The sequence below is a fragment of the Harpia harpyja genome, chromosome 7 (assembly GCF_026419915.1).
Source record: "Harpia harpyja isolate bHarHar1 chromosome 7, bHarHar1 primary haplotype, whole genome shotgun sequence".
Lineage (NCBI taxonomy): Eukaryota > Metazoa > Chordata > Aves > Accipitriformes > Accipitridae > Harpia > Harpia harpyja.
Genome location: NC_068946.1, coordinates 6,267,374 through 6,292,211, shown reverse-complemented (window position 1 = coordinate 6,292,211; position 24,838 = coordinate 6,267,374). Strand labels below are relative to the sequence as shown.

General features: G+C 39.6%; 2 protein-coding genes across 4 annotated transcripts in view; one reads left to right on the top strand and one right to left on the bottom strand.

Moving 5' to 3' along the window:
• The window catches only part of MTOR (mechanistic target of rapamycin kinase), a 68,560-nt gene that overhangs the window by 21,077 nt on the left and 22,645 nt on the right, over positions 1-24,838 (top strand). For both annotated transcript variants that reach the window (XM_052791690.1, XM_052791689.1), the window contains 6 exons: positions 16,780-16,855; positions 17,999-18,138; positions 20,718-20,818; positions 21,696-21,811; positions 23,176-23,253; positions 23,664-23,771. In XM_052791690.1, coding sequence (XP_052647650.1) covers positions 16,780-16,855; positions 17,999-18,138; positions 20,718-20,818; positions 21,696-21,811; positions 23,176-23,253; positions 23,664-23,771 — 619 coding nt within the window. The remainder of the gene's footprint in view (positions 1-16,779; positions 16,856-17,998; positions 18,139-20,717; positions 20,819-21,695; positions 21,812-23,175; positions 23,254-23,663; positions 23,772-24,838) is intronic.
• ANGPTL7 (angiopoietin like 7) lies at positions 1,641-7,244 on the bottom strand. 2 transcript variants are annotated; one of them, XM_052791692.1, is made up of 5 exons: positions 6,687-7,244; positions 4,893-4,996; positions 4,357-4,551; positions 3,291-3,489; positions 1,641-2,251 (listed from the first exon to the last, which is right to left on the bottom strand). In XM_052791692.1, exons 1-5 carry the CDS (start codon positions 7,063-7,065, stop codon positions 2,082-2,084), a joined length of 1,047 nt encoding a protein of 348 aa, XP_052647652.1. In that variant the 5' UTR covers positions 7,066-7,244; the 3' UTR covers positions 1,641-2,081. The 2 variants fall into 2 exon arrangements, with proteins under 2 accessions (XP_052647652.1, XP_052647653.1); XM_052791693.1 differs by having other exon boundaries at positions 4,893-4,993.

Here is a 24,838-nt window from a genome sequence, read left to right as displayed (position 1 = left end):
CCGTCCTTCTGTTATATGGTTGAAATGATGACAGAAGCCGTGGGAAGTTGCACAGGAAAAAGTGGAGTCTTCTGATTTCTACCTCTCACCCCTTTAAGTTCAATATGGCATGTCATGGAGTGGCTGTAAGTTAGATGAGAGAGATTTCAACACCTACATATAAATAAGTCAGAAAAGCTGAAGTTGTTAATTAAAATTCCTCATCAAATTCTGCTCATCTAGCTTAGGTAGGTCTCATTCTTCATATATCAATAGAAGATATTATAACAAGAGTGTATTGTTTCCTGAGCTTTGTCAACAAGAAGAATGTTAGCCTGAAATACCTGCACAAGATTTGGTACTAAACTACATGTTTTAAAACGTGAATCTCAGTTTCATATCACAGAAATGTTAACGCTACCATTTGAGATAGACAAACTTATTTTGGTTGAGCAAAAACTTAGGTTTGGCTGTATGCAGTGAATTTTTCAGCCCTCCTACTTTCTTGGAGTTGTGCTTTTCTGTTTTTTTCCCTTCTTTTTTTTCATCCTTTGTCGTCTCTTGTTTTTCTGAGGAAAATACAGAATTCAATGTATTCCCTTTCTTGGCCTCAATCACTTGTGCAGCTGTTTCTTTGTGTATCAAAAAGCAAGTAAAGGAGCAAAGGCTTGAAGTAAAGCAGGATTAAAAATGAAAGACAATTTATTAGAAATTAAAAAGTTTAGAAACCTTTAAAAATCCATTTTATAGACCACAGTTAAAATAGTTCCAACTATAGTTCCACACAGTCTTGAAGTTTACAGTATGAACAGTCAAATATATGTAAGGCAATTCCTGAGACACCTTTATCTCCTATTTCACACAAGACTGAACAATTTAAATTAGATTCAAACTCTCTTTAAGGTGAATAAAAATAGATATATTAACTATAACTATCTCTTCCAACATATTCAAACAGCAGTATGGCTACAGGAGGAGTCTCTTTCTTTTTTAACTGTTATTTTTAACACTTTGTTATGTAAGGGAGAAACGTACTGATTTTTGATGTAACATCTCTAGGTAACTTGTAATTGGGGTAGTCTTCAGAACAGATTTTAATATTCCTCAGTGCGGTATGCTGGCAAACATTCCCTTACGTTTCAATAACTTTTGGCACTTATAGATTCTCTGGTGTGTACTAGTGTTTTGCTCATGGATACAGTGGTTTTAAGTGTTGGAGTTGAGTTTTTTGGCTGGGTGGCTGGGTCTGGATTTTTTTTGCTAACCTGCTGTTCTTAGACTTACTGACATATAGCATACTTACATTCTAACTTGAACATAATATTGTAGCAGCCTGGAAAGTTGCTTTCTAGTTTATCAACCTTTAGGTGATCTGTGAATAGGAACAAGCATCACAGAGCATATGGGACAAATCCTTCCTCCAGGGTTACTATCTGCTGGGTGCAGCCCTCTGTGAGTACTTATTTGAGGCAGCAGCAGGAGATGGCAGTAAAACTTCAGGAGAGAACCTGGGCAATACTAATTAATCCAAAACTTTTGAGCTTTGTTTTTTCCTCTGCGGGAATGTAAGCCACCTACTATACACTAAAGAAAGGTGCATCAGGGGCACTTCTGCTTGATTCCTCTCATTTGAAATGAGTATGTAATTTTGTGATTTGAGTCCCTCTTGGAAGGAGTTACTCAGCAATGCTTACTCTAGACACTGAAGGAAAGGCAACAAGGAGGCTTTTTTTTTTTTCTTTTTTTTTGGTCCCTGCCTGGCTGGTTAATACTAAGGCAACCCACTAATCACAATGCTAGTGAAAACACACCAATAGGTTTTCTGAAGGTGCTGTAAGTGCATTCTGTTCTAACCTATTCTAATACAGTATTTTTCCCTTTGGAAAGAGCCTTAAGAGGAGGAAGTAAGTTTGAGCCCTGATAACACTAGTGGCTGTGGCGGGTGCTTAGTGTGTCTTAGTGTTCGTGTGTGTACACAGCCAGTATGTAGCTGTTGCACATACTAGATGAAATGAACAATTATTTGGCTGATTTTGAGCTGTCCGTTGCCCACCTTCTGTGCAGTGGCATCATGTAGCTGTACAATCAAATATTGATTCCCTCTACGGTTTGAAATCCTCTGGCCGGATCTTCATCTCAACTCTCTTCAATGAATAGGTTGATCCATGCCATCCGTACCAGGTGATGCCATCCATGTTCTTGGTATGTTCTCCTTTGCGGTAGTAAACCCCGTTCAGATTGGAATCTGTGCAGCAATTGTACCAATATCCACCTTTTCAGAAAACAAATTAATAGATTCCTGGTGAGCTGTTTACTTAAAACAGGTATGTTTTGTATTAATAGTAAGAATTATTGCTCTTTCTGGAGGAGAGTGACCAGAATGCAGCATTCAATCCCTGGAGCCTATGGCCCTAATAGCTGGGATTGCAGGTAAATTCAAAACTTAACATAGATACTAAATACATAAAGATTTTACAGTTCCATAGTCAAATTAGTCCAGTAGCTTTTCATTTAGTTGCTCATTCCTTTTAGAATATTTCCTTGACATGCTCCTGTCTCTGACTCTAAGAAGTTAGCACAGGAAACGAATTTGGGTTCTTAGCTTGGGCATCTTAAGGTGTTTCAAAGGTTTCTGGACTCTGCAAGTAAGCTGCACTATTTTATTGAGACTGATATCAACAATTTTATTTGCATGTCGCATGGGAGCACAATAGGGAAATTAAAAATAAAGGGCAAGATGCAGTGAAAACAATTATATTTGTGACAGACCTCGTGTAAAGATAATAAATTGAATTAAGAGAGTAACCTCATTAGAGGCTCTTAATAGAGTAGGAATAAAGATGAGAATTCAGGTTGAACTTTGAGGTGTGTGTAGGATAATAATATAGGAGAATAATTACAATTCCCTAATACTAGAACTTGAAACTTCATAAAAATATAAGAAAAAATGAAAACTTTATAGATATACAGGAATGACTTCCTGCGTCACTGAATTGCATCAACATCTGAGATAGTCTGGCAGATTGGCAGATACACATAATGGGCTGGATAACAGTATGCATAGGTGAGAGCGTACACTAAATCATTTGAAGAGTACTGATGTCTATGACCTACAGTCTGGCTCTGTGTAAATCAGCTTTAACTGCCAGATTTCCCACATAACCAGTGTGTATTCCAGAATTGGTCACTTCTCCCTTGATTTGCCATCCGGTTGCTACTTACTAGTTACTTGGAAAGGGGGAGTCTTGGGCTCTCTAAAAATTACCGAGGCAGCTCTCTTCAGGACAGGAAGGTGTTTATATGTGCTTTACCTTTACGGAACTGGGCACAGTCATCCACGCACTTGTCATTGTCCTTGTCCTTCGTGCTGAAGGCTGTGTTGTTGTGGTACCTTAGGGAGTCACGCCCTGTGTTGCCAGTGTAGTTCCCCACAAAAAGACGATAGCTATTTAGTTCGTTGCTCAGGGTGAATTGGTTATATTGTGCATAGCGTATGTTACCTTCCCAGTCCTGCCATAGAGCAGTGAAGAAGAAATAGGTCCTATTAGAACAGTTATGAAAAGACTCCACCATCTATGGTTATATACAGTGCATGTTGCCTATCTTTTCTCAGTACCAGAGTTTTCACGAGGTTTTTTTTGTCTCATACACAGCCGGCAGAAACTTACCTGTTAAGGCAAAGAAACTTCCCAGAGCAAAGCATCATACTTCCAAGTCTTATGTGCACTGGTATTAAACAATATGTATGGAAACCTGGTGCGCAGCTCTTGCATTCAACATCCTTGTCTCATAGTGTGCTGCCTCAAGTAATTTTTTTTCCTCTCTGAAACAGTGACTTTTAGATATAAAGACTTTCAGCTCACTTTTTCCATTATAGATACCCCATCCCTCAAAGCTATTGTACCAGCTATAAACTAGTCTTAAGTTAAACCCAAGCCTTTAGTAGACTGCAGAAATTGTTTTGGGGTAATACAATGCAAACTCTTTTGTACACAGGCTGGAAGGAAGTGCTGCAAAAGGAAAAGACTCAGTGTTTTTAAAACATTATGGGCCATCTCTGCAAAACTTAAAACTGAGGTGGTCAGCAGTTTGATATCTGTCTGCAGTGGGTTCCGCAGAATTCTCTAGAGCCCCACATGTTCCCTAAGACACAATCTGTATGCAGACAGAAGGTTGTCCTACTGACTTTGCATGGTACAGAACATAATTATGTCTTGTCATTGAATGTATCACTACATCTATCTTACCTCCTTCTCCTTTAATTAAAGCATGCAAATTCTTTGGGCCTTCTATAGAGATAAGAGATGGTATCTGCTACTAGAGAATCACTTTGTACAAAAAACCTTTTGCTGCTGAAATTAAGAGCTTATTAATTACCTCCAACTCAACCCGCAGAACAGTGGGGCGTCTTGAAAGTCGGTAGATATTTTCATTTCCCAGCCAAAAATCTCCCCGAATATTGCCAAATCCTTCCCTGTATTGTTTCCAGTCCCTATTGAAAGATGTCAGACCAACTTTACGTCTTTGGATGATAGTCCAGCCACCTCCATCTGTCTCCATGTCACAGAACACCTAGGACAGGAAAAAAGACAGTGCTTACTTGACAGCAGATTTAGGAAGGTTCAGTTCTCTTAACAGAAGACAAGACGTTGTTCCAGATCTCACAACTTGAAGAAATTCCTATTTTGTTTAAAAGTCACTGGCAAAAAAATTTATTAAATGAACCCTTTTTCTATTTTCCCTCTTAAATGTACACTCTTTCCTTCCTTGAAGTCTGCCTACATAAAGATGCTGATTTAAAGTGCAGGGTATCATAATTCAGTATGTGCTCTTTTCATCTCCATGGTAGATAAATATTTCTTGATTATATTTGAAAAGACATGTAATATACATTGTGTACTTGACATCCTTACCTCCAGATCTGGACTCCCCAAAAATTCATCAGGAGGTAGCTTGTAAACACCAGAGATTCGGTAGTTCCTCTGGTAAAGTGATGAGCAGTCATAGACAGCATCTACTTGAATCAGAACCAGAAAGTAAGAATCTGAACAGCAAGAACTCCTCCCCTGTAAGTGTCGTTTATGTAAAGCTTAGTGGCAATACAAGGAGTAATTTAAGTGAAGAAAACTTCCCACAAGTCTAGTGTTCTCCTGAAATAGTTTAGTTTTGATCAATGCATGTACTGGAAAAAGACATTGTAGCACTGGGACTTTGTGATGTTTTCTCTTCTTTTTCTTTTCTTTTCTTTTTTTTTTTTTTTTTTTTTAACCTTTCCTATCTAAAGAGACATCTCTTCACATTGCTACTGTGTGTGTCTGTGCTGGAAGGTAAAAAGATATATATTTGCTGTCTTCCTCCCAAATAATAAAGGCTGATATAACAGAATGGCTAGGAGTGCTGCCAGATGCCTGTTTTGATCGTGTGCTTGAACAGGTTAGCCAAGTTTACGGATGAGGCATATTTGCACTAGAGCCTGTGACAGAGATGGTGGCTTTCAACTGCAGTCATCTGTCAGTCTCTGCAAGCCTCTTTTCCTCCTGGTGCAGGAGCTGACTTGAAGATGGTAAAGTGCACAGCTATTCTGAGGAAGATAAACCAGCTGAAGCAAGGCTTTATCCATTCTGACAGTTTTCAGTTTAGTACAGACTAAATGTCTCTTACCTGGTAAGGTGAGACGCATCTGTTTTAAATACCTTCTAGGCCAGTTTCTTCTGTGTGTTACTGTATTTCTTCCAAAACTACAGCTCCAAAGAGATTCATTATGGTATAATTTTTGTTTAAGACCTACTGTAAACAGTGGTGTGTCAAAACTAGCCAAGTCGAACTCTTTGTAAGAAGAATTTAATAAATAGATTGAGAAGTTTTTCCTTTGCATTTAAAAAAAAAAATTCAAATTAAGTCTTTTGGCAAACCCAGTCATCCCAGACAACAGCAGTTTCTTTTTAAGGAAGTTTTAAGCTTGCTGCAGTGAATTTCATTTTAGGAGAAAAGTCAACAAAATGGACACTTTCTTCTGGAAGTGGCTTTACAAGTAGCTGACCTACAAAATGCACCTGCATTCCATGTTTAGTACAGGCGTGTGCAGTGAAATTTTCCCTCAGGGAAGAGAGAATTTTGAACAATTTAACTGTGTTCTGGCTAGGCTTATATCACAGTTTGCATCTTGCATCATCTACAGCCTTGAATTTTTGAGAATTATCATTCAAATAATGGATCACTCTTTTAGTCTGGTTCAGAGATAGTCATAAAGATACAATTACAAATCTCCAGTAATGCTTGGAGAGCATTTATAATTGTTTTACCAACTTCTAGTCCCCTGTCAGCACTGTGAACTCAGAGGACATCACTGCCAGAGCCATTCCCTGACAAAGCCAGCTCCCTTTCTTTTTGGATTGGTACTGTAGTGCTCAGAAAATGAAATATTAGACTGAGTTCCTCACTGTACAAATACAGTACCTGTTCAGTTTTTCCACTCCCTGATAACAGACATACAGATATTAAAATACAGCTGGACCTTTGGACTTCTGACAGATGAATTCAAACTAGTTTTCTCAGGATCACCTGCCTACAGAAGTACTTCAAGCAGAAGTATTCAGTATGCATACTTGTTAATCACATTAGTGGGACGTGCTAGCATTAAGAACTAGTCATTAGTTCATTTTGTGCATTAAGAGGTGTATCTGGGAGCTTGGCGACTCCCTCCTTACCAGCTGAAGTTTGTGTGACCGTCTGAGCTGCCTGGAGTTGCATGATATCTATCTGGTTGTTCATTTCGGAGTATTTGCTCTCAGCATCAATGAGGCGGGACTCCATCTGCTTGGTGCTCCCTTCCAGCTCCATCACCTGCATGACCACATTCACCCAGTCACCTTCCTGCTTCTTGCTCAGCTCCTGCAGCATTCTGCTAAGGTTGGCCACTTGCAGCTTGAGCTCCTTAATCTCATCGCAGCAGCCTGTCATCTTGGACTGTGCATTCCCATTGATTGTTCTCCTTTTAGGAGGCTTCTGCAGCAGTACTGGATAGATTGCCACAGAGACAGTGACAATGCAGAGCCATGCCAGCTGAGCAGTCGATCTTGCTGGCATTTTTGCTTACAGCAACAAAAACCTTCCAGCTGACTGTGGGTAGTCTGAATGCAGCTGGGGTAGGTATGAAATTTTCTGCAAGTGCTACAGCAGACTGGTACCTAGCTTTCTTCCAATGAAGTGAGTCTCTGAAGGTGGAGCCTGAAGAAGTAGCTTTTTTTCAAACCCCTCCTGTCAGAGTCTATGCACTTTGGAAGTCTGTCTTGAAGCATCTTATATACTATTTTTCTGTTTACTTCCACCCCCCTGAAGCTATGAAGAGCTTTCTGGCCCCTCCCAGTTCATCTGTTCATATCAGGTGTTTACAGGGTGAAATTGGAACAGGTTTCAGCCAAGAAAGGTTGGAGAGAGCAGGAGAGAGACTTCACTCAGTTCTGTCTTGAAGGGGTGTGGGAGAGGGCTAGGAAATGAGGAGAGTTTCCAGAAATTATTGCCTATTGGATTGTAGCCCCCTTGGTGACTCGTTCTAGCACTTCGGTAACATAAGAGCATTAGTGGTCCAGAATGTGAAAAGGCTGTCCAAGCAGGATGAGTTTATAAAAGTGCAAGGAAGGTAACTCCCTAGCAGGTAGCCCTAGCCACAACAAATCCTACTAATATATTCCCCAGAAGTTGTAGGGGGTAACTCTATGCTTGCAGTATTTCTTAATTTAGATAATATTTTAGCAAATTCATCAGTTCAGCATGTAATCCTCCTCTCTCTGGACACTGATGTCTCTGCACTATTTGTGTTGTAGAATTCAGTGCTGTTCTTTTTAGAGATGGGATACCTGAGTGTGGGATGGAAAGAAGTCTGCAAAATATGTAAGTAAAAACCCATGCCTCTCTTTACTCATAGTGGACAACCGAAAGGACATTAAGTAATGCTGAAAGACAGTCTACTTAAAATTGACAAGAGGTGAGTTTTTTACAAGCAATGTGATCTGTCTAACTCCAGTATTGTGGAGGCCAGTTTATTAGCAGGATTTTAAGAGAGGAAAATCTATGGGTAATTAAAATGTCCACAGTTACATAAAGTGTAGATTTAAGAGTAAATCTAAATCTTAAATCTTTAGACATTCGGAGTATAGGTCAAGTATCAGTTGGCTGAGATAGCAACTTCCAGTCTCCTCTTTTATATCTTATAGCAGTTCAAAAGTTGATTATAGCTGTTTGATCCCAAAGTTGAACCGTTTCAGCAATGGCGCCGCCTTTTGCAAAAGGTCTGCAACTTTTGTTCTAGATCCTTATGGGTAAGTTGTTTCTCCACAGGCCAGCTGCTCTGTAATTGCCCAACATGTGGGTTCTTGCATCTTCCTGCAAAGTTTCTGATTGTGATAACTGGCAGAGATAAGATGTAAATGAAGGAGTAAATGGCTCCTGTATCTGCTCCTGAGGTAAATGTCATGAAAGCTTCTTGGTGTCCAAGAAAACAAAAGAAAACTAATTTTGCTAGTTTTACAAAGAAAATTAGGAAAAACCCAACTGAGACATGCTATCCTATCTAGATTTCTTTTGCTGATCCAAAGTGGCTGCAGGATTTCTGCTTAATTAGAAAAGAGTAGAAAAGCCTTGCTGATCTGACATACACTTTTAAAGAAATAGGAAGCACATTTCTTGTTGGTACAGTTTCTCTTCCTCCTTAGCTTTGTTACACTTGTTGCTAGCTGCTTTGTTTCTGCCTCTGATTTGCATGCACCACAGCTGGCTAATAGTTTTTCTTCAGAACAGTAATGAGACACACCACAGGGTGCAAAGATTTAGAAAGATGAAAGCATCAAAGCACTGAAGGAGTGGAATACAAATACAGATGTTTCATAAACCTGAATTTTCTTAGAGGAGGAAGAGGGGATTTTTTGGAGGACATCAGAATCGGAGATCTCCAAACAGGCAGTGTGAATGTCTTGAGTTTCACTCTGGGTGACTGCCTGTGTGCTGTACTTCAGGCAGAAACCACTGTAGTCTTAGTATCAGCTAGTGAGGCTACTGTGTGGTACTGGTGACCTGAGATATTGCCAGAGATACGCAAGTACAATTTGATAAAGTACTGAGGATATCTCCACAGCAGACAGTGGACTTCAGTCACGTTTTTGTCATAGACATTCCAGAAACCTTCCATAGCAAAATTGCTTTTTATACTTCAGACAAGAAAGTGCCACTGCATGTGGATGAAAGCCTGACCTTTTTGTTCTGCCTCTAATCCTGTCTGAACCCTCTTCCAGCTGGAGCTTCTCTCATTCCCAGGGGCAAATTCTTCTCAGGCTTCCTGTAATGAGAAACATGTTTTTGTCGAAATTGGAACAAAGAATAGGACAGGCCAGACTCTGGCTTCTCCTCCCCAAAAAGCCACCCTGCTAACACCCCCATCATGTTACATAGGACTTTGATCCATTCTGCTGCTGCTCTCACTTCACCGTAACTCTTTTATTTCTCTTGTACAGTTTGAATTTCACACACGCTCACACCATGAGGGGCAGATGTGGAAAAGGGGAGCCACTTCTAAGTCCATGCATTCCTTCTTGATACAAATTTTGGAAGGATCCAAGATTCAGCCAAACTCTGTTGCACACACATGTTACGAAACAGTGCAGAAAGGCCGCTGAATCCCCTCTCTAAACTGTAGTATTTAATTGAAATGAGACAGCCAGGATTTTATTTTGGGTTTAGCCTCTGATTTGTGTATCCTAATGCAAGCCATCTTTCTTTTGCGTACTTTGATTTACCTGTTTTAAAACAGAGATAATACTACTTTGTTCTCTCATTGTCTTCTGTGTAGGGAGGTGACAACAGACATATTATGCAGGAATGGAAAAGAGCACTAATCTTCCTGTCTGTCATTACTTTTGAGGAAGCATTAAGAGAGATTTGGGCAGACAGATCTCTGTTGGCAGAGACCTTAGCCTTAATGGAATTTGACTTCTTTATGAGTATTTGAAAGATGAATCTTTCCCTGTTGCATGGAGAACTGAGTGTAGTCACTTAGGCAGCAATAGCTACTGATGCTAGGCATTGCCAGATTAGATCAGCTGTAGAAGTTGACAGTCTGTAGGAAACTATTCCACTGTTATGTACTGGAGTACTTACAACTTGAATTCAGGACCCTGTTATATCTTGGAAAGATGCATAGTTTTGGGCATAACTAGGAAGAAACTAGTTCCATTACTGAGTGGGTCCTAGTCCTATTTTTTCCTTTCCTCCAATACTGATAGAGAAATCGAGAATCATGTGGTCTGAAATCCATTGCCCTAGTTTTCCTCCATTATATTTTGTATGTAGGAATACTCTGCTACATGGTAGATAAAAAGATGAGATCCTAAAGTCGAGAACATGAGGCAAATCCTTTTTGACTTTGTTAATGATGTGGGTTTTAAATGATTGGGAGAATTGAGTCTAAACATGGTTGCAGTTAGTATGTACCCTATGCTTATAATGTTGGTTGATGTTACCAAATTCAAGTACATTAGTATTACTTGATTAGAACCAGATATCTCTTGTCCCTGGAGGGTGAGATTAAATCAGAGGTGGGTTTAAATGACTGCCTTCTCTGGGAAGCTGTTCTGGCAGGTGTATGTGAAGCTGAGACAAGAAGAAAAGCTCAGCGCCCTGTGGCTATTTATTTGGTAGCTGGTCATTGCAAAACCCTTAATATGCATCCGGCAAATGCTTAGAATCTAGCATTCCTGGTGCTTGCTGAGATGGCAAAGGCTCTTAGCAGTTCTCTGCTGGCAGATCGTAGGAGTCCATAGTTCGTTGAAGCTCTGTGAAATACTGCTTTCCCCTCCCAGGAAGTGTGAAACTGTTCACCTCTGGCTTTGGAGATGCTTATGAATGTTCTAACGTTCCCTTTGCTATAGCTTTACAGTAATGACTAAATCCCTAGTAAAGTAAAAGAAAATTGTTGTTTACTGTAATTAGTTACTGTAAATCTCTGAAGTTATACAGGAACAGGTGGAACAAGTGAGAGGGCCTGATGAGAAACAAAACACTGATACTTCCTACAATCATTTGTGATTTCTTTTTTATTTAATGTATCCTTTCTTTGCATAACCAATACATAAAGACTCTGGCTCTGTGTTTCACCTTTTTCTGCTAAATATCTTCCTTGGGAATTTTTTTTCTTCTCTGCCTTCACTGAATCTGGTTAATAAAGAATAGGTGATATAAAACCTTTTGCAGCCTGAGCAGCAGGGCAGGCTAAGAATTTTATTGTAACCGTTTTCACTGCTTCTCCTTTCAAAGCTCGTGAATGTTTTTATTTAATTTTCAAGCATTTAAATCAAGATTGGGAATTTGGCCAGTTTTAATGCCTGTGAGCAATGTGGTGCGCTCTTGCTGTGAAAAGCTGAAGGGGCTGCTACTCTGGCCTATAAGCAGTCAATCATCACAACTGTTTACTGAAAACAGCTCTTTGCTGGTATTGGTTTCTCAAATGTATTTGTTTCCAACATGGGAATGATTTTTAGTGGCATGATGGAAATGCATTGGGTTTTGGAGTTGTTTGGGGGGCAATTGGTTGTTTTCTGAGGTTTGTTGAATCAGGGACTCAGGGATGCCTGAACACAAATAAACTGCAGAATTGGGGAAACTGGCCAACAAAGTTAATTCCTTGTGCCAGAGGATTACCTGTTCCCCAAAGTATCCAAAAAGTAGCAGTGCCTTCCTCTTCTAATGGCAGAAGCAAGCCCTCAGGACTTCTTCAGAAGGAAAACCAAGCTTGACTTATGTTGGTAAAATCTGTCACACAGAGTAGCTTTTTAAACAAACTTGGGGAGACTAAAAAAAAAAAAAAGAAAAGTTTGGCTTCTTGTCTAGACTTTGCACACAAGCGGCTTTATTGCAAAAATAAGGTTTGTCTACTAAGTTTTGAGATCCTTTTTGGCAATTGGAAATGTGTGTGTTCCCTCACAGATAGGCCTGGGACCTCCTGAAAAGGCTCTGTTAAAAGAAAGTTTTTCATTTTTTTGGGATGATAGGGAAGGGTCCAGTCTTTTACTTCTGAGTTCTTGAAAATTTAATATATTTTGAGTGGCAGAAAGTATTGTTAGAGACCATGAAAGATAATGGAAGACTGGAAAGCTCCCAGGACTGTATAAAAGAGAGTATTTCTAGTAAACATTAGACATTTATGCCTCGGGTTTGTGGAGGAGAAAAGTCCATCATTTGAGTGCTCTTCCTGCTGAAGACAATAAAGTTGTTTTTCATTCCCAGTTCATGTCTGGTTTCTGTTTAAATAGCCTTTATAATATACAAGCAATACGAGTATATTTCTCTTAAATAGCCTTCTTGTTTGTGATTCTGGCTCAGTGTGCTACATTTTAGTCCTTTGCACATCTAAGACTTACATTTTTATTTGATATCTTAATAATCAAACAGTAGGTTTATGTAACCTTTCACTACTAACAAAATTCTAGCTCAGTGTGCTACATTTTAGTCCTTTGCACATCTAAGACTTACATTTTTATTTGAAATCTTAATAATCAAACAGTAGGTTTATGTAACCTTTCACTACTAACAAAATTCAAAGATTTAAGATTTTTGTCCAAGATTTTTATATCAGGGAGTTTGCCAAGTGTAGTTACTTTTTACAATTGCTATGTCATTCCATCCCTACAAAATTTTTTTCATCAGAAGGCTTGTCTCATTTTAATATCCCACTTATGATCAAGTGCTATAAATAGGTTAGGGTTGGACAGGAGGATTGGATATTTTCCTGGCTATAGTACAGATATTGATTAATAAACAGGAGGGAAAAATTATCTATGATCTTGGATTTAACTGTCTTCTCACAAAGCTTTCTGTGCCAGTGTAATTTCCTTATCCAGCTGCCCCTTACAGCTGCTGAAGATTGTGCACTTGGAATATAGGAATTACTGCTTTTGTTACTGTGATTGACATCAATTTTAATTCTACTGTGCTGCGTTATGTGTTATGCAGTGAGTCCGTGAGTCAGGTGAGCTGAACTCATACAGAACTTCATTGATGAAAATCAGTTTTGCAACTAATTAATCCTCATTTTGAAGGAAAGTATAAGGATCTTAATGTTGTTTTGTTGTTTCTTCTAATCACTTGTTTATTGCATAAAATGCAAAATCAAATGGTGGGTATTAAACAGTGAAATTAGTACCTTAGTTCAAACTATATCAAAATCTTGTTGATATGACCGAGGCAACCTGGTTTTTTCTGTGGACTCCCATTTTAATAGTCTATCTGCAAACATGAGGACAGCTCTCTCGAAGTAGTTTCAGAAGATTTTTATGTATTGACATGTGGCATATAAAATATATAATTTTGAAATATTTTACTTGAGCATTAATACTGGAAGACTCTCCCAGTCCATACCAGGCAGCATAGCTGAATACTTCAGCCTTTCCTGAAAGATGATGTGTAACCTATGACCTACCAAACCTATACCTAAAAACTTCCAAGTAAGGAGATACAGTAGTCATCTTTTGTGGTCTGCTGCTGAGCCTTCAAGTAAAGTAGGTGGTAGTGGTGGCTTTTTTTAGCTTCTAAACAAAAATGAACAGATGAATATGTTCTACCCTCAGTGGATATGGAGAACAATTGACCTTCACCTTAATATTAAACTTCATATTATCCTGAATTAGGAACAACTGCAAGGACACCACCCAGTAAACAGAGACTTAAGTTACTGTCTGCTGAGTTAGCCAGCAGCACTGTTTCCATCTTTTGAGATGTTTTCCCACCTTCTCCTTTAATCCAGAAAGATTTTGTAGTCATCTTTTTCCAGATACAAGGAGAAATCTATCCCCCTGATTCTAATCTGATAAACTGCCCGAATTTCCAGCAGCAACACTGTGACTAACCCCCTGGCAGCTCTGCCTGGCTGGAATATTGGTCCTTCAGGGCCTCTTCTGTGTGCCTGGATGCTTTTCTGTAGTGTTGCTCATCTGTCTGGTCTCCAGCACAATGACTAGAACACAGCTCTGTAGTGTTTTAAGAGTGTTACAAAATTTAAGAAGATTCTGCCTGAGCACAGACCTCATCAGATCTACAGGGAGAGGGGCAATGCCGTAATGGTAGGATGGTGAAAGGGTAGGGAAGCACAGAATGCCATGATTTCTAAACATGTATTTTGAATGTGTTAGCAGGACTCCATGTGGAAATGCTTTTCCAAGAGAAGTACAGTCTGCAGGCCCACTCTCAGAGAATTTGTATGCAGAGAGGTGTGGGTCTGTTGAAAACACATTCCAGTCAGCTGTGGTAGTAGCAATTTTTGGGAACTGTCAATATACTTCCAACACTCAGAGCACACTGAATCCAGCGGATGAGAAAAAGCAGAAATCTAAGGTCTTTCAGAACAAACAAAAAAACCTCCAAAACCCAAGATCAGAACTTAATCCACACACAACTGTGTTTCCCTTAGCCTGTAAAACTGAATAGCAAAAAGATGCAGTGATTACCAAGGTTTTATTACTCTGAAGAAATAAGTCAGTGAATGTTCAGCCATATTAATAAAGTCCACTTTGATGCATGAGTCTTGCTTTGGAGGGATTTTTGTACTCTTCTTGACAGCTGTACTTCTCTGTGTTTAGGTCCATTTCTGTCAAAGCAGTGAATGTTGTTGCTTCCCCCCCATTTTGTCTATGCGCTATTTTAATGTGGTACATCAAAATATGAAATAATTGACAGGAGGTTTCCCAGTCAGTGGCTTACCCTAGTCCACAAAATTATTTATCTTTACTCACTGTGTGGGCTAGATCATTTGTTACAAGAGAGTAATTTATGATTAATAATGACAACATAGTATCATATCTACTGCTGTGTATTCTTTTAAATCAAAGTCTTTCTCCTTCCCCTTCCCTTCTTTCCCCTCCCTTTGCTTAAACCTAGCCATAGACAGCTTTGAAACATTTAGTTCTACTTTGGACAGCCAAGAAAGTATGAAACAAAAAAAGAGTAATTGTGTGCACCAGGGAGCATCAGCAAAAGAGCAGTGCTAATTGTTGAAGAATAAAAGATAAAGGCCAATTTTGTCAGGAAGTGTTGACAAGAAAGATAAGTTGGAAGTAATTAACTGTCTGACATGCTGGAAGTGATGTCTCTGCCAGGGGCTCTTTAAATCATCAGGATATGAAATGTGACAGCCGTTTATCACTTTTATGAGGCACTGCTGCCTAGCTTTCCCTTGGGAAGCGTGGAGGTAGTATGTTCTTTGACTGTCTTGCTAAAAAAAGGCATGGATATATTTCAAGTGCTTCCCATTTTTGGGTGCCTGTCTTCTTGAACAGTGATTATGGTGTGTTCTTAGCCAGACTAAATCTGATTTGAGCTCAGGCCATTCTGACGTCCTGTTTCCAAGAGTATTTTACTTTACCTTCCCAGATACCCAGAGTGTGTCTAGGAGCTTGGTTCTTTAGTTGTCAGGAAAGGAAACTTCTACAGTCAGAAGAAATATAGCACTCATTTGAAAATTTTCTCTTTTCTCTGTTCAGAGTACTCTTTTAATACTATGGATTTCCTTGTCTCTTACTGATCAACAGGCCTGGGGGGGGGGCGGGGCGGGGCAGGGCAGGTGGGGAGGGGGATGAAATGCAATCATTCTGATGATAGCAGGCAAGAAAGGATTTTTCTGAAAGCTGCTTATATCTACAGCAGCATATTGAAAGACCATTGAAAGTCTCTTTGCGTTGCTGTCAGTTGACACGTTTGGTTTTGTTAGGTTATACTGTTTCCATTCCAAACATTAACTGTTATTAATGTTGGACTGTAGAGTGTGTTGTAGAGTGCTCGGGTGTTGTGACTTTGCTTTGAACAGCTTGCACTTCTTGTTTTCCAGCACCACTAAGGAAGGAGGAAAGCAATGAGCCAGAGACTGTTTGTAAATAAGCTTTATAAAATAGCAGGAGCTTCATGAAAAGTTTATTTCCTCATCAAACTGGGCTTTAGCAAAAGTGCTGATCACCAAGCACCGATGTGCAGAGCCATTTCTGATAGTAAGATCAGCAAACCAATATGAAATAGAAATTATTTAAGAGAATAGGTGTATGCGTGTTGCTGAACTGGAGAACCAGGCTCATGAGTAGCCTATTTGCTTGTGCTTTACAAAATTCAGCTGCCCTTGCAAAGCAAGATGCCTCACAGGTACAGAATGAGGGCTGGTTGTGATGGCAGGAGTTTCTGACATGTTCTTGAAAAACAGCAAAAGAGCAGCACCAGTACTGGTTAGTACCAGTGCAGAGGCATTATATGAAACATGAAACTGAAAGTAGGATTGCAAGCTTTTTGTGTGTGTTCCTAGTGACATTTGTCAGCTGTTCTAATGATGTAGATTGTCTCCTGGATCATTAAAATCTCTACTCTGATTTTTAAAGGAGTTAGTGGTCTGTTTAAGAGAAAGAGGGGAAAAAAAATCAGTACTGTAAAGCTCTTAATAAGTGTAGCTGTTTAAGAAATTATGCCTTTCAAACTATTGGCAACTATTCTTCCTATGCAGGCTGCTATTTAGAATTGATAATCATATACAGTCACAGTTTTGTGTAATGAGTCTTGAGAACATGTGCAGAGAATACGTGTGCACCTATTGTTTTGCAAATATGTAGTCACTGTGTGTCTTTTGTAGTCTAGTCATTCACTTAAAAGTTTTAAACAAAAAGGAGGGTGTTCAATTGGTATTTCTAAACGATAGAGCTTGGTATTATCAAGCAGAAGCTCATACCAGCCCCTAATATTTGCCAACTGTGTTAAATGATCTTTCTCTCCTTACCTTTTCAGCATTAACAATAAACTGCAACAGCCAGAAGCAGCTGCTGGGGTACTGGAATATGCCATGAAGCACTTTGGGGAGCTGGTGAGTCCTGCTGGGTAACTCTCTTCTTCATGTCTTATGTTTTCCTGGTTTTTGTAGGTTTTGGGTTTTGGGGGTTTTTTGTGTGTGTGTGTGGTGGTGGTGGTGGTGTGTTTTTTCAATCAATCACGTTGAGGGAGGTTCTATCCCCACTTGTAATACTGCATCGTTCATACTGAAAGTGCCTTGCTGCCTATGGGATGTATACTGTGTACTTAGCTGTATACTAGCAAACACTGTATGCAGGTAAGATAGCTGGGAAGGCTGCAAGAACTTGTGCAAGAACCTGATTTGGAGGAGGATTTAGCAGCTATCGTTGACACTAAATGCGGCTGTGGGCAACTAGCAACTTTACAAAATAAGTCATAAGAGGAGCTGTGAGCTCTGCTTTCAGGAACTTGCTTGAAATATTATGACTGAGCTGAGGAGTTAAAGTAGAAGACCTGGCATGCAGAGCGTGGTTTATACTGACCCTGCCCACAAGGCTGGGAAAAGAATCTATTCTGCAGCCTATGTCAAGACATGAGCTGCCAAGGACTGAGCAGAAAAACATTGGCAGAGATAAGTATGGAAAATATATTAAGGCATTTTATTTCTTGAAAATTAGAAACAAAATCTAGAAACAAAAACTGAAGAAAAGTTTGTGCAGCTGATAAGGATCACTGCTTGGCTTTGTTACAAACCACAGCCTTTCCTTGTGAGGGCTGTGATTAGACCCCAATTTTATACTACCTTCTGTATTAAAAAATTGCCTAGCAGTAGCCAGATGCACAGTGTGCTTTTTGGGTTTGTTTGGTTTTTGTGGGTTTTTGTTTGCAGTTAGTCACTCCATTCCTCAACACAGGACTGTTGTTCTTGTTTAAATGCAAGCATGTGCAACAATGGGAAGTGGAATATTTTATAGATTTACCCTTTTTCCTATTCCACTCATTCCTCCTCTCCAAAAAGAAAAGCACCAGCCACTGAGCTAATATTTCAGTGGCACTGAATAGGGGGGTGATGTTAGATTGATCCCTCTGGTAAACGTGAATTCATTTCTGTGCTGGTTGAGCAACAGTCAGGATTCCTGTTTTTGCAGTAGTTAATATAGAATGATGAATATTAATATCACTATTTATTCTGATTTTTTTTTTTTCCCCTCCTTAGGAAATTCAAGCTACCTGGTATGAAAAGCTTCATGAATGGGAAGATGCTCTGGTGGCCTATGACAAGAAGATGGACACAAACAAAGATGATCCTGAGCTGATGCTAGGACGGATGCGTTGCTTGGAAGCACTTGGTGAATGGTAAGAGAGGAATACCTGAAGACTGAGGAAAATGGTGCCTTTAAAAATGGTGCCTTTCTCTTCTCTGGATGCTGTCATCCAGGTGGAATTTTTTTGCCTGCATTCCTATTTACTCCTGCTTACTTAATAGTTTGAGTATCTCCAGCAACTTCTCATTTTATTCGCTGAAGTCAGAATTGGTAATAATATCTCTAAGCCATTTGGGATGGGCCATCTTATAAGTGAAGGTTTCTCTGAAAGAGAATCTGCAGTCTTATGATCAGATCAACCCCATTTGTAACAGAGAAAGAAATTGTAAATAGAGGGGACCTTTCAGGAAACATTAACTGGGCAGCACTTGTCAAAAACAGATATGAAGGGAGCTCGTTGTGGCCCTCCTTTTAAAACTCTGATTAAAACATGAGAGATATTTATTCACGGTCAGACCTATGCCTATCCAGAATGCATGGTCTTTTGCACAATTGTTAGTGAAATTGTCTGTTTCCTAGTAGTCAACAGGGTGTAAGATTATGCCAAATAAATCACTCCCACTTTAAAACCCTTTTGCCCATCTTGTAGATGGCTGAATTTTTCATTATTACTCTTTTTTAGCATTCATTAAGCATTGTCTTTGTGGGCATTTGGTATTTCAAACCCTGCGTTAAATGTGTGTTGTCAACATGTAACTGCTTAGAGTCTGTGTCTGTGAGAGGGTGAGCTGGTAGTGACTTATAGCTTGCTAGTTAACTGGGGGCTTCTGTTTTTCTCCCTGTTCACTTCAATTCGAAGAAGATAATTGGAGAAGGCATCCTGTGCACTGTAGCATGCAGTTCTACCCAGGGGCATATGTGATTTGGTCCAGGTTCCGCCTTTCTACTGAACTTTTCATGTCACTAGAGCTCTCTCCTGATGGGTCCTGACGTGAACCCATGGGATGGCACACAGTAAGGAGATTCCTCTTCACTAAAGTAATTTTACTGTTAGAGAAACAGAGCTGTTTGAGAAACCTAATTCTGACAGCATTTTTCTGCCCTTTTTGTTTGTAGATGAGGGTGAGGCATACTGGGTGTAGCTTTTTCAGTAGGAAAAATAGATCCTCTTACTGGGTGTTTCTCAATCATCTTTTCTAGGAGTAGGCAGTTCCCACCAGGGATTTACAGAATTTCTCCCTCCTGCAGGACATGTATTTGTGTAAAGTGTCTTCTCTGAACCTCCCGCTTCTTCACATATCAGTGACAAACATGTTACAAAAGGATGCTTTTCTTCTGTTGGAGCTAGGTATTATGCATCTATTGATAGTCTGTAGTGATGAGAGCAATCACAATCTCACAAAGATCTGTGTGCTTGCTGTTGTGGAACTGCACTCTGTGCAGACATTTTTTGCAATTCAGAAATGCCTTTGCAAAGTGTTGTCTGCTACCTTGCAACTGACTATAGAGACATCATCCTGAGACTGAGGATTCCATGGTTTGGCTGCTGATATTCTTCAGTAGTGTTCAACTTGACTATTTGTGCTGCTGGAGTCTGCTTGGCAGAATATGACGGTTGATCTAGAACTGATGCTATGCAGCATCATTATTTCGGTACTCTGTCCAGTGATGTTTTGAAAGTATGGTCAAAATATTCTTAGCCATTTGTCTCCTGATGTAGTTAAGTCTGCCAGAGCCATACTGCTTTATTAGCATCTATGAGGTCCTGATTTGCTGATGATGATTTACTGTTGCTAGGTTTGGCTTGGTTTTTCATTTGCTTTGGGTTTTTTTTTCTCCTGGGCCATTAAGCTGTCAGAATTACTATCTTGCCTGTGGCAGCCCATTGGTTCTGTTTGACTAACTCATCTTCCTTTTTGGGAGGGGAGAGTATGACAGTAGAGAAGGCAAGCTGGCCTCCTCACAGTTGGCAGCTATTCCACTGCTACAGAGTATCCAGCCTGAGAAATTCTGGAACTGCAACACCCACAGTAATTGGTTTGATTAATGGAGCATTCACAGTTGATTTAAAAGAAATAATATAAAAAAATCCTGATGCTTCCTCTCCACTGGAGATGAAAGATTCAGATCCCTTCTGAGATCTTGCCATGACAAGTTTTCATACTAGGTTACAGCAGCATTGATTCTCTAGTTTCTGTCTTCAAACTTGATGATGTGTTTATCCAAAATGTTTGATAGCAGGACCCATGCACAAGCTATTCAGATCATATGTTCCCTGTACTGACAGTTGCGAAAAATTTTAAGTGTCCCTTGTTTGGTAGTGATTTGGTTTTTTTCTTGGGAATGGGGTTTTTTTTTTCTGTATTTGTATACTGGAGTTGACAGTTCAGTTCATAAAGTAGGCATTACTACCTGCTGAGGAACAAATGCAAACTTTTGTCTGGATTTGTGTTTTCAAAGCATAATGTGCCTTTAAATTATTTTCTGATGATAGGATATTTGTCATCAGACTAGCATGTCTGAGTTGGTCAGAGGAGAAGAATCCTATTCTCCACTTTATCTAAAAAGAACAATGGGGCTGGTTATCTTATCTGTGGAAAGTCGTTGTTTAACAAGGCAGAATTCTTAGAAGAGGCTTTTCGCTGATCAGAAATTGTGGATTCTTCTTAGGGGGCAGCTCCACCAGCAATGCTGTGAAAAGTGGACACAGGTCAATGATGAAACTCAAGCTAAGATGGCTAGGATGGCTGCAGCTGCTGCCTGGGGCCTAGGTAATGTATCCTTGTGTGGTAGCATATGACAGCCCACAATGTGGAGGCACAAATACTTGTAAATTACTTCAGAACTACAAAATATAAGAAACAGCAAAATCAAAACCTAATATTATTTATGTTGGGAAATGAAGTGTTATTTAACACTGAAGCCCTTTGGAAAACTTGCATTTACATAAGGTCTTCCAGTGTGGTCTCAAATAACAGAGAGACTGCCTTATTGGTCTGAGCAGATAATCAGTTGCTTAACTGGTCCCTTTTACTTAGTTTTACATTGAACATAGCTCAGACTTGAAATGAGATTAATAGAATTTCTCAGATTTGTGGCACTCTTATTTACAAACTAGAACAATGACTGATGAACATCTCAATAGGTTGTGTCTGTTGAGTAGACAATCTTAAGTGGAATAAATCTATAAATGGTCCAAATATCCATTATGCTGATAGCCAGATATTTACTAGAGAAGCTTACAAATCACTTGCTGTCTGCCAGCCTTTACTGAGAAAAATTAATCTTTTGCTTTGTAGGACACTAATTCATTCAAATGTTCTGGAAATGTCAGCATTTCAACTTTTTCATCACAAGGAATGCAAGAACCTTTTCTATGAGATAACAATTTGCCTAGAAGAAAAATACCTATGTTTTTGCTTTTTTATAACTGTGTGTATGTATGTATACAGTTTGTGCAGATATACAGTTTCCGTATATAACACAGACTGTCCCTGCCAAAGACAAGCTGTTGGAGACCTGACTTAAATGTAGAAGTACCACACAGCATTCAGGCCTAGTCAGTGATGTCTAAGCACTGTAGCATAGTTCTGTTCTTATCTTGGAGAGAAGGCTGTTGTATTATTGAGGATATCTGTGTCTCTGCAGGTCAGTGGGATAGCATGGAAGAATATACCTGCATGATCCCAAGGGACACCCATGACGGTGCTTTCTACAGGGCTGTACTGGCTCTTCATCAGGACCTTTTCTCACTGGCTCAGCAGGTAATTATCTTCCTTGTTGGCTTCCCAAAACCTAGTTTAAGATGAACTAGGCTGTATTTCTGCATGGAAAGACATGCTGTTTTAAAGCAGTTGGCTGTAACCTATGAATTGCCCAATAACCTTTTTTCCATTGATGTATTAGACCTTGGTGATTGAGCTTACCTTCTATTTCCAGAGACACAGCAGTGAATATATGTACAGATAGTAGTGGCCCAGTGCTGTAGAGTGTAAGAATGCCTTAGTCATTCTTTGGCTTCTTTACTTTTATGTCTGTTTTCTAGACAGACAGTGCACAAGGGTTGTCTTGGCAGAGGTTCCATTCTACAAGGCACTGCTTGATAAAGGGCATTGATGGCATAAGACACACATAAGATTCTTCATGGGTGTTCTGTGCACTTCTGTCTGTTGCAGCTCCTTTAGTGAAGTGCTCATATATATCATGTACCAGAACTTTTCCTCTAATTTTTCTGGTAGCAGTGATAAATCTTAAATTTTAGATTGACATCAGAAATCAAGGCAAGGAATGAGTCTATTAAACAGAGCCGTATTGGTATGCTTGTTTGTCACAGAGGAGATTTGCAGAGTGACTTTTTCCCCTCTGTAGATGTGAAGCATGTTGTTTACTTTCCAGGGAAGCTCAAGTATCATTTCTCAGAATTCTGTGCTGGCTTGCCAACTTAGATAAAGGAGTAATTCAGTTTGCTCTGTCAAAACCCGTACACAGATTTTTGGGTGATGTGCACAGTAAAATTAGCCAGGCATTCAAAGAGGTAGAGTTTGTGATTAACCTTTAACATTTTGAACAGGAAAAATTGTAGATGAGAGATTATATAATGACTGGAACCAAAGCAGGATTTATTTCATGCTTGAAGAGCATGTCTTAGTTGGAGGAAGAGGAGTGGAATTTGCTGTCCTGTAAAATTCATAAAAACCTGTTGGGTTACATAAAACAGTGAGAGCTATTTTCTATCATTGTATATTATCAAGAGACATTTCTTGAGGCTTTTTTGTAACTGCCTCTCTTGCACTAAAATGTGAACTTCTCTTTTTTCTCTATAAATGTTACTAATTACAATCTCTACAATGACAATAGGATTAGAAATACCGCAAACTTTGATTTGGTAGAAAGGCAAACTTCAGATTGTGCAGGTGATAAATGAAGCCCCCTTGACTTCCCCTACACCTGCCCCTGGACACTGTTTCCCTGTCAGTTCTTTCTATTGGTAACATCCTTTCCTGGTTCTTGTTGGAGAATGGGAACAATGTCAGCTTTGTTCATGAGATGGAACAGATGAATAGCAGTTCCAACAGTTGATTCTAGATAAAACATACCACATTTCACCAAATATCTTTTTCTATTTCAGTGCATTGACAAAGCCAGAGATCTGCTAGATGCTGAGCTGACTGCCATGGCAGGAGAGAGCTACAGTCGAGCCTATGGGGTAAGTGTCTAACTCTCAGCCTTCATTCTCCTCATTGCTGCTTCAGACTGTCTCTAGAAGTTGCATAAAACTTCTGAGTAGTGCTTGTATCAAACATAAGACCTGTGTAGGCCCACAAGCTAAATGGCTCTTGTCAGATAAGAAATATAACTTTGTCAGAGCAGCTTTGGGACAAATTAAACAGTGAAGTGAGCTCCGCCCCCCCCCCCCCCCCCCCAAAAAAAAAAAAAAAGAAGAATTGACATTTAGAAAGTTTGAATCAGCAGATCATCTAGATACCAGTATATAGCAGTTGGGCCTTTACTTGTTGGGCAGCATATGTACTTAAGATTTTGATGCCAAAATACTGCTCCTTAATTATAGATTTTTTTTCTGTAGTGATTGGGATGGAATGTGATTGTTTCCTTCAGGCTATGGTATCCTGCCAGATGCTGTCAGAGCTGGAAGAGGTTATCCAGTATAAACTTGTACCAGAACGCCGTGAGATCATCCGCCAGATCTGGTGGGAAAGACTGCAGGTACATCTTTGTAAAGGTCAAGGATGGAGATGCTGATGTACTGGCATGAACAGCTTCCTTTCGAGTCAGTGCAATGGCTCAGCGAATCTTTCCATTTATCTTTCTATCCCAATAGCATATATGCTTACATGGCTGCATGCTTTCTGTCTCCTTTGCATTTGTCCTGGTTGTTTGGGCTCTTTTTTTTTTTTTTTTTTTTTGGTTAATGTTCCTGAGGTGTCTACTGGTGTGACACTTTAGTGGGGTGATTTAAGACTTGATATAGAATCACAGAATGGTTTGTGTTGGAAGGGACCTTAAAGATCATCTAGCTCCAACCTCTCTGCCGTGGGCAAGGACACCTTCCACTGGAAGATGTGTACAGAATGGAGACACTAGTAAGATCTCCAAGGCTGTTTATCTCAGTGTTGGATTACATCTGGAAATACTGGTTTGGATGAGGCTAATTTGAACTTTTTACCTGTCTGGCTGCATTTTAAGGAGAAGTGAATTCTCTCACAATGCTGGAAAACTGGACAGAGAATTCACATACTTGTAAAAGATTGTCCTGTTCCTTTTTGACCTCTTAGAAGAACATTCCTGATTGGTGGCATTTAGGGACATGGCTTAGTGGTGGACTTGGCAGTGTTAGGTTTATGGTTGGGCTCGATGATCTTAAAGGTCTTTTCCAACCTAAATGATTCTATGATTCTCTGATTAGCCTTGTCCTCTTAAAAGAGACCTTTGGCAATGCTGCTTTTCCTGTATTTACAGAGAAGTTTGTGCCTTTCTTACCCTAAACAGCAAAAATCCAAAGCACCTCTGAAGATTTAAATCAGCCAAATATTTTGAGACTTATTTCCTTACAAGAGGCATCCCTACAGTGAAAGTGAATATCAGATGTAGTACATACAGGAATACTGTTTAAAGAGGTGATTTCTGTAAGGCGGGGGAGAGCATAATTAGGGTAAAATGCTCTCATTATACCAAATTTTGATACACTGCCTGGAGGAAGAATTTCTCCCTATGCAGAGTTCTTCACTGTGACTGCTATATCTGCCTCCTTATGAAAGGCGGCTGCTGCTGCA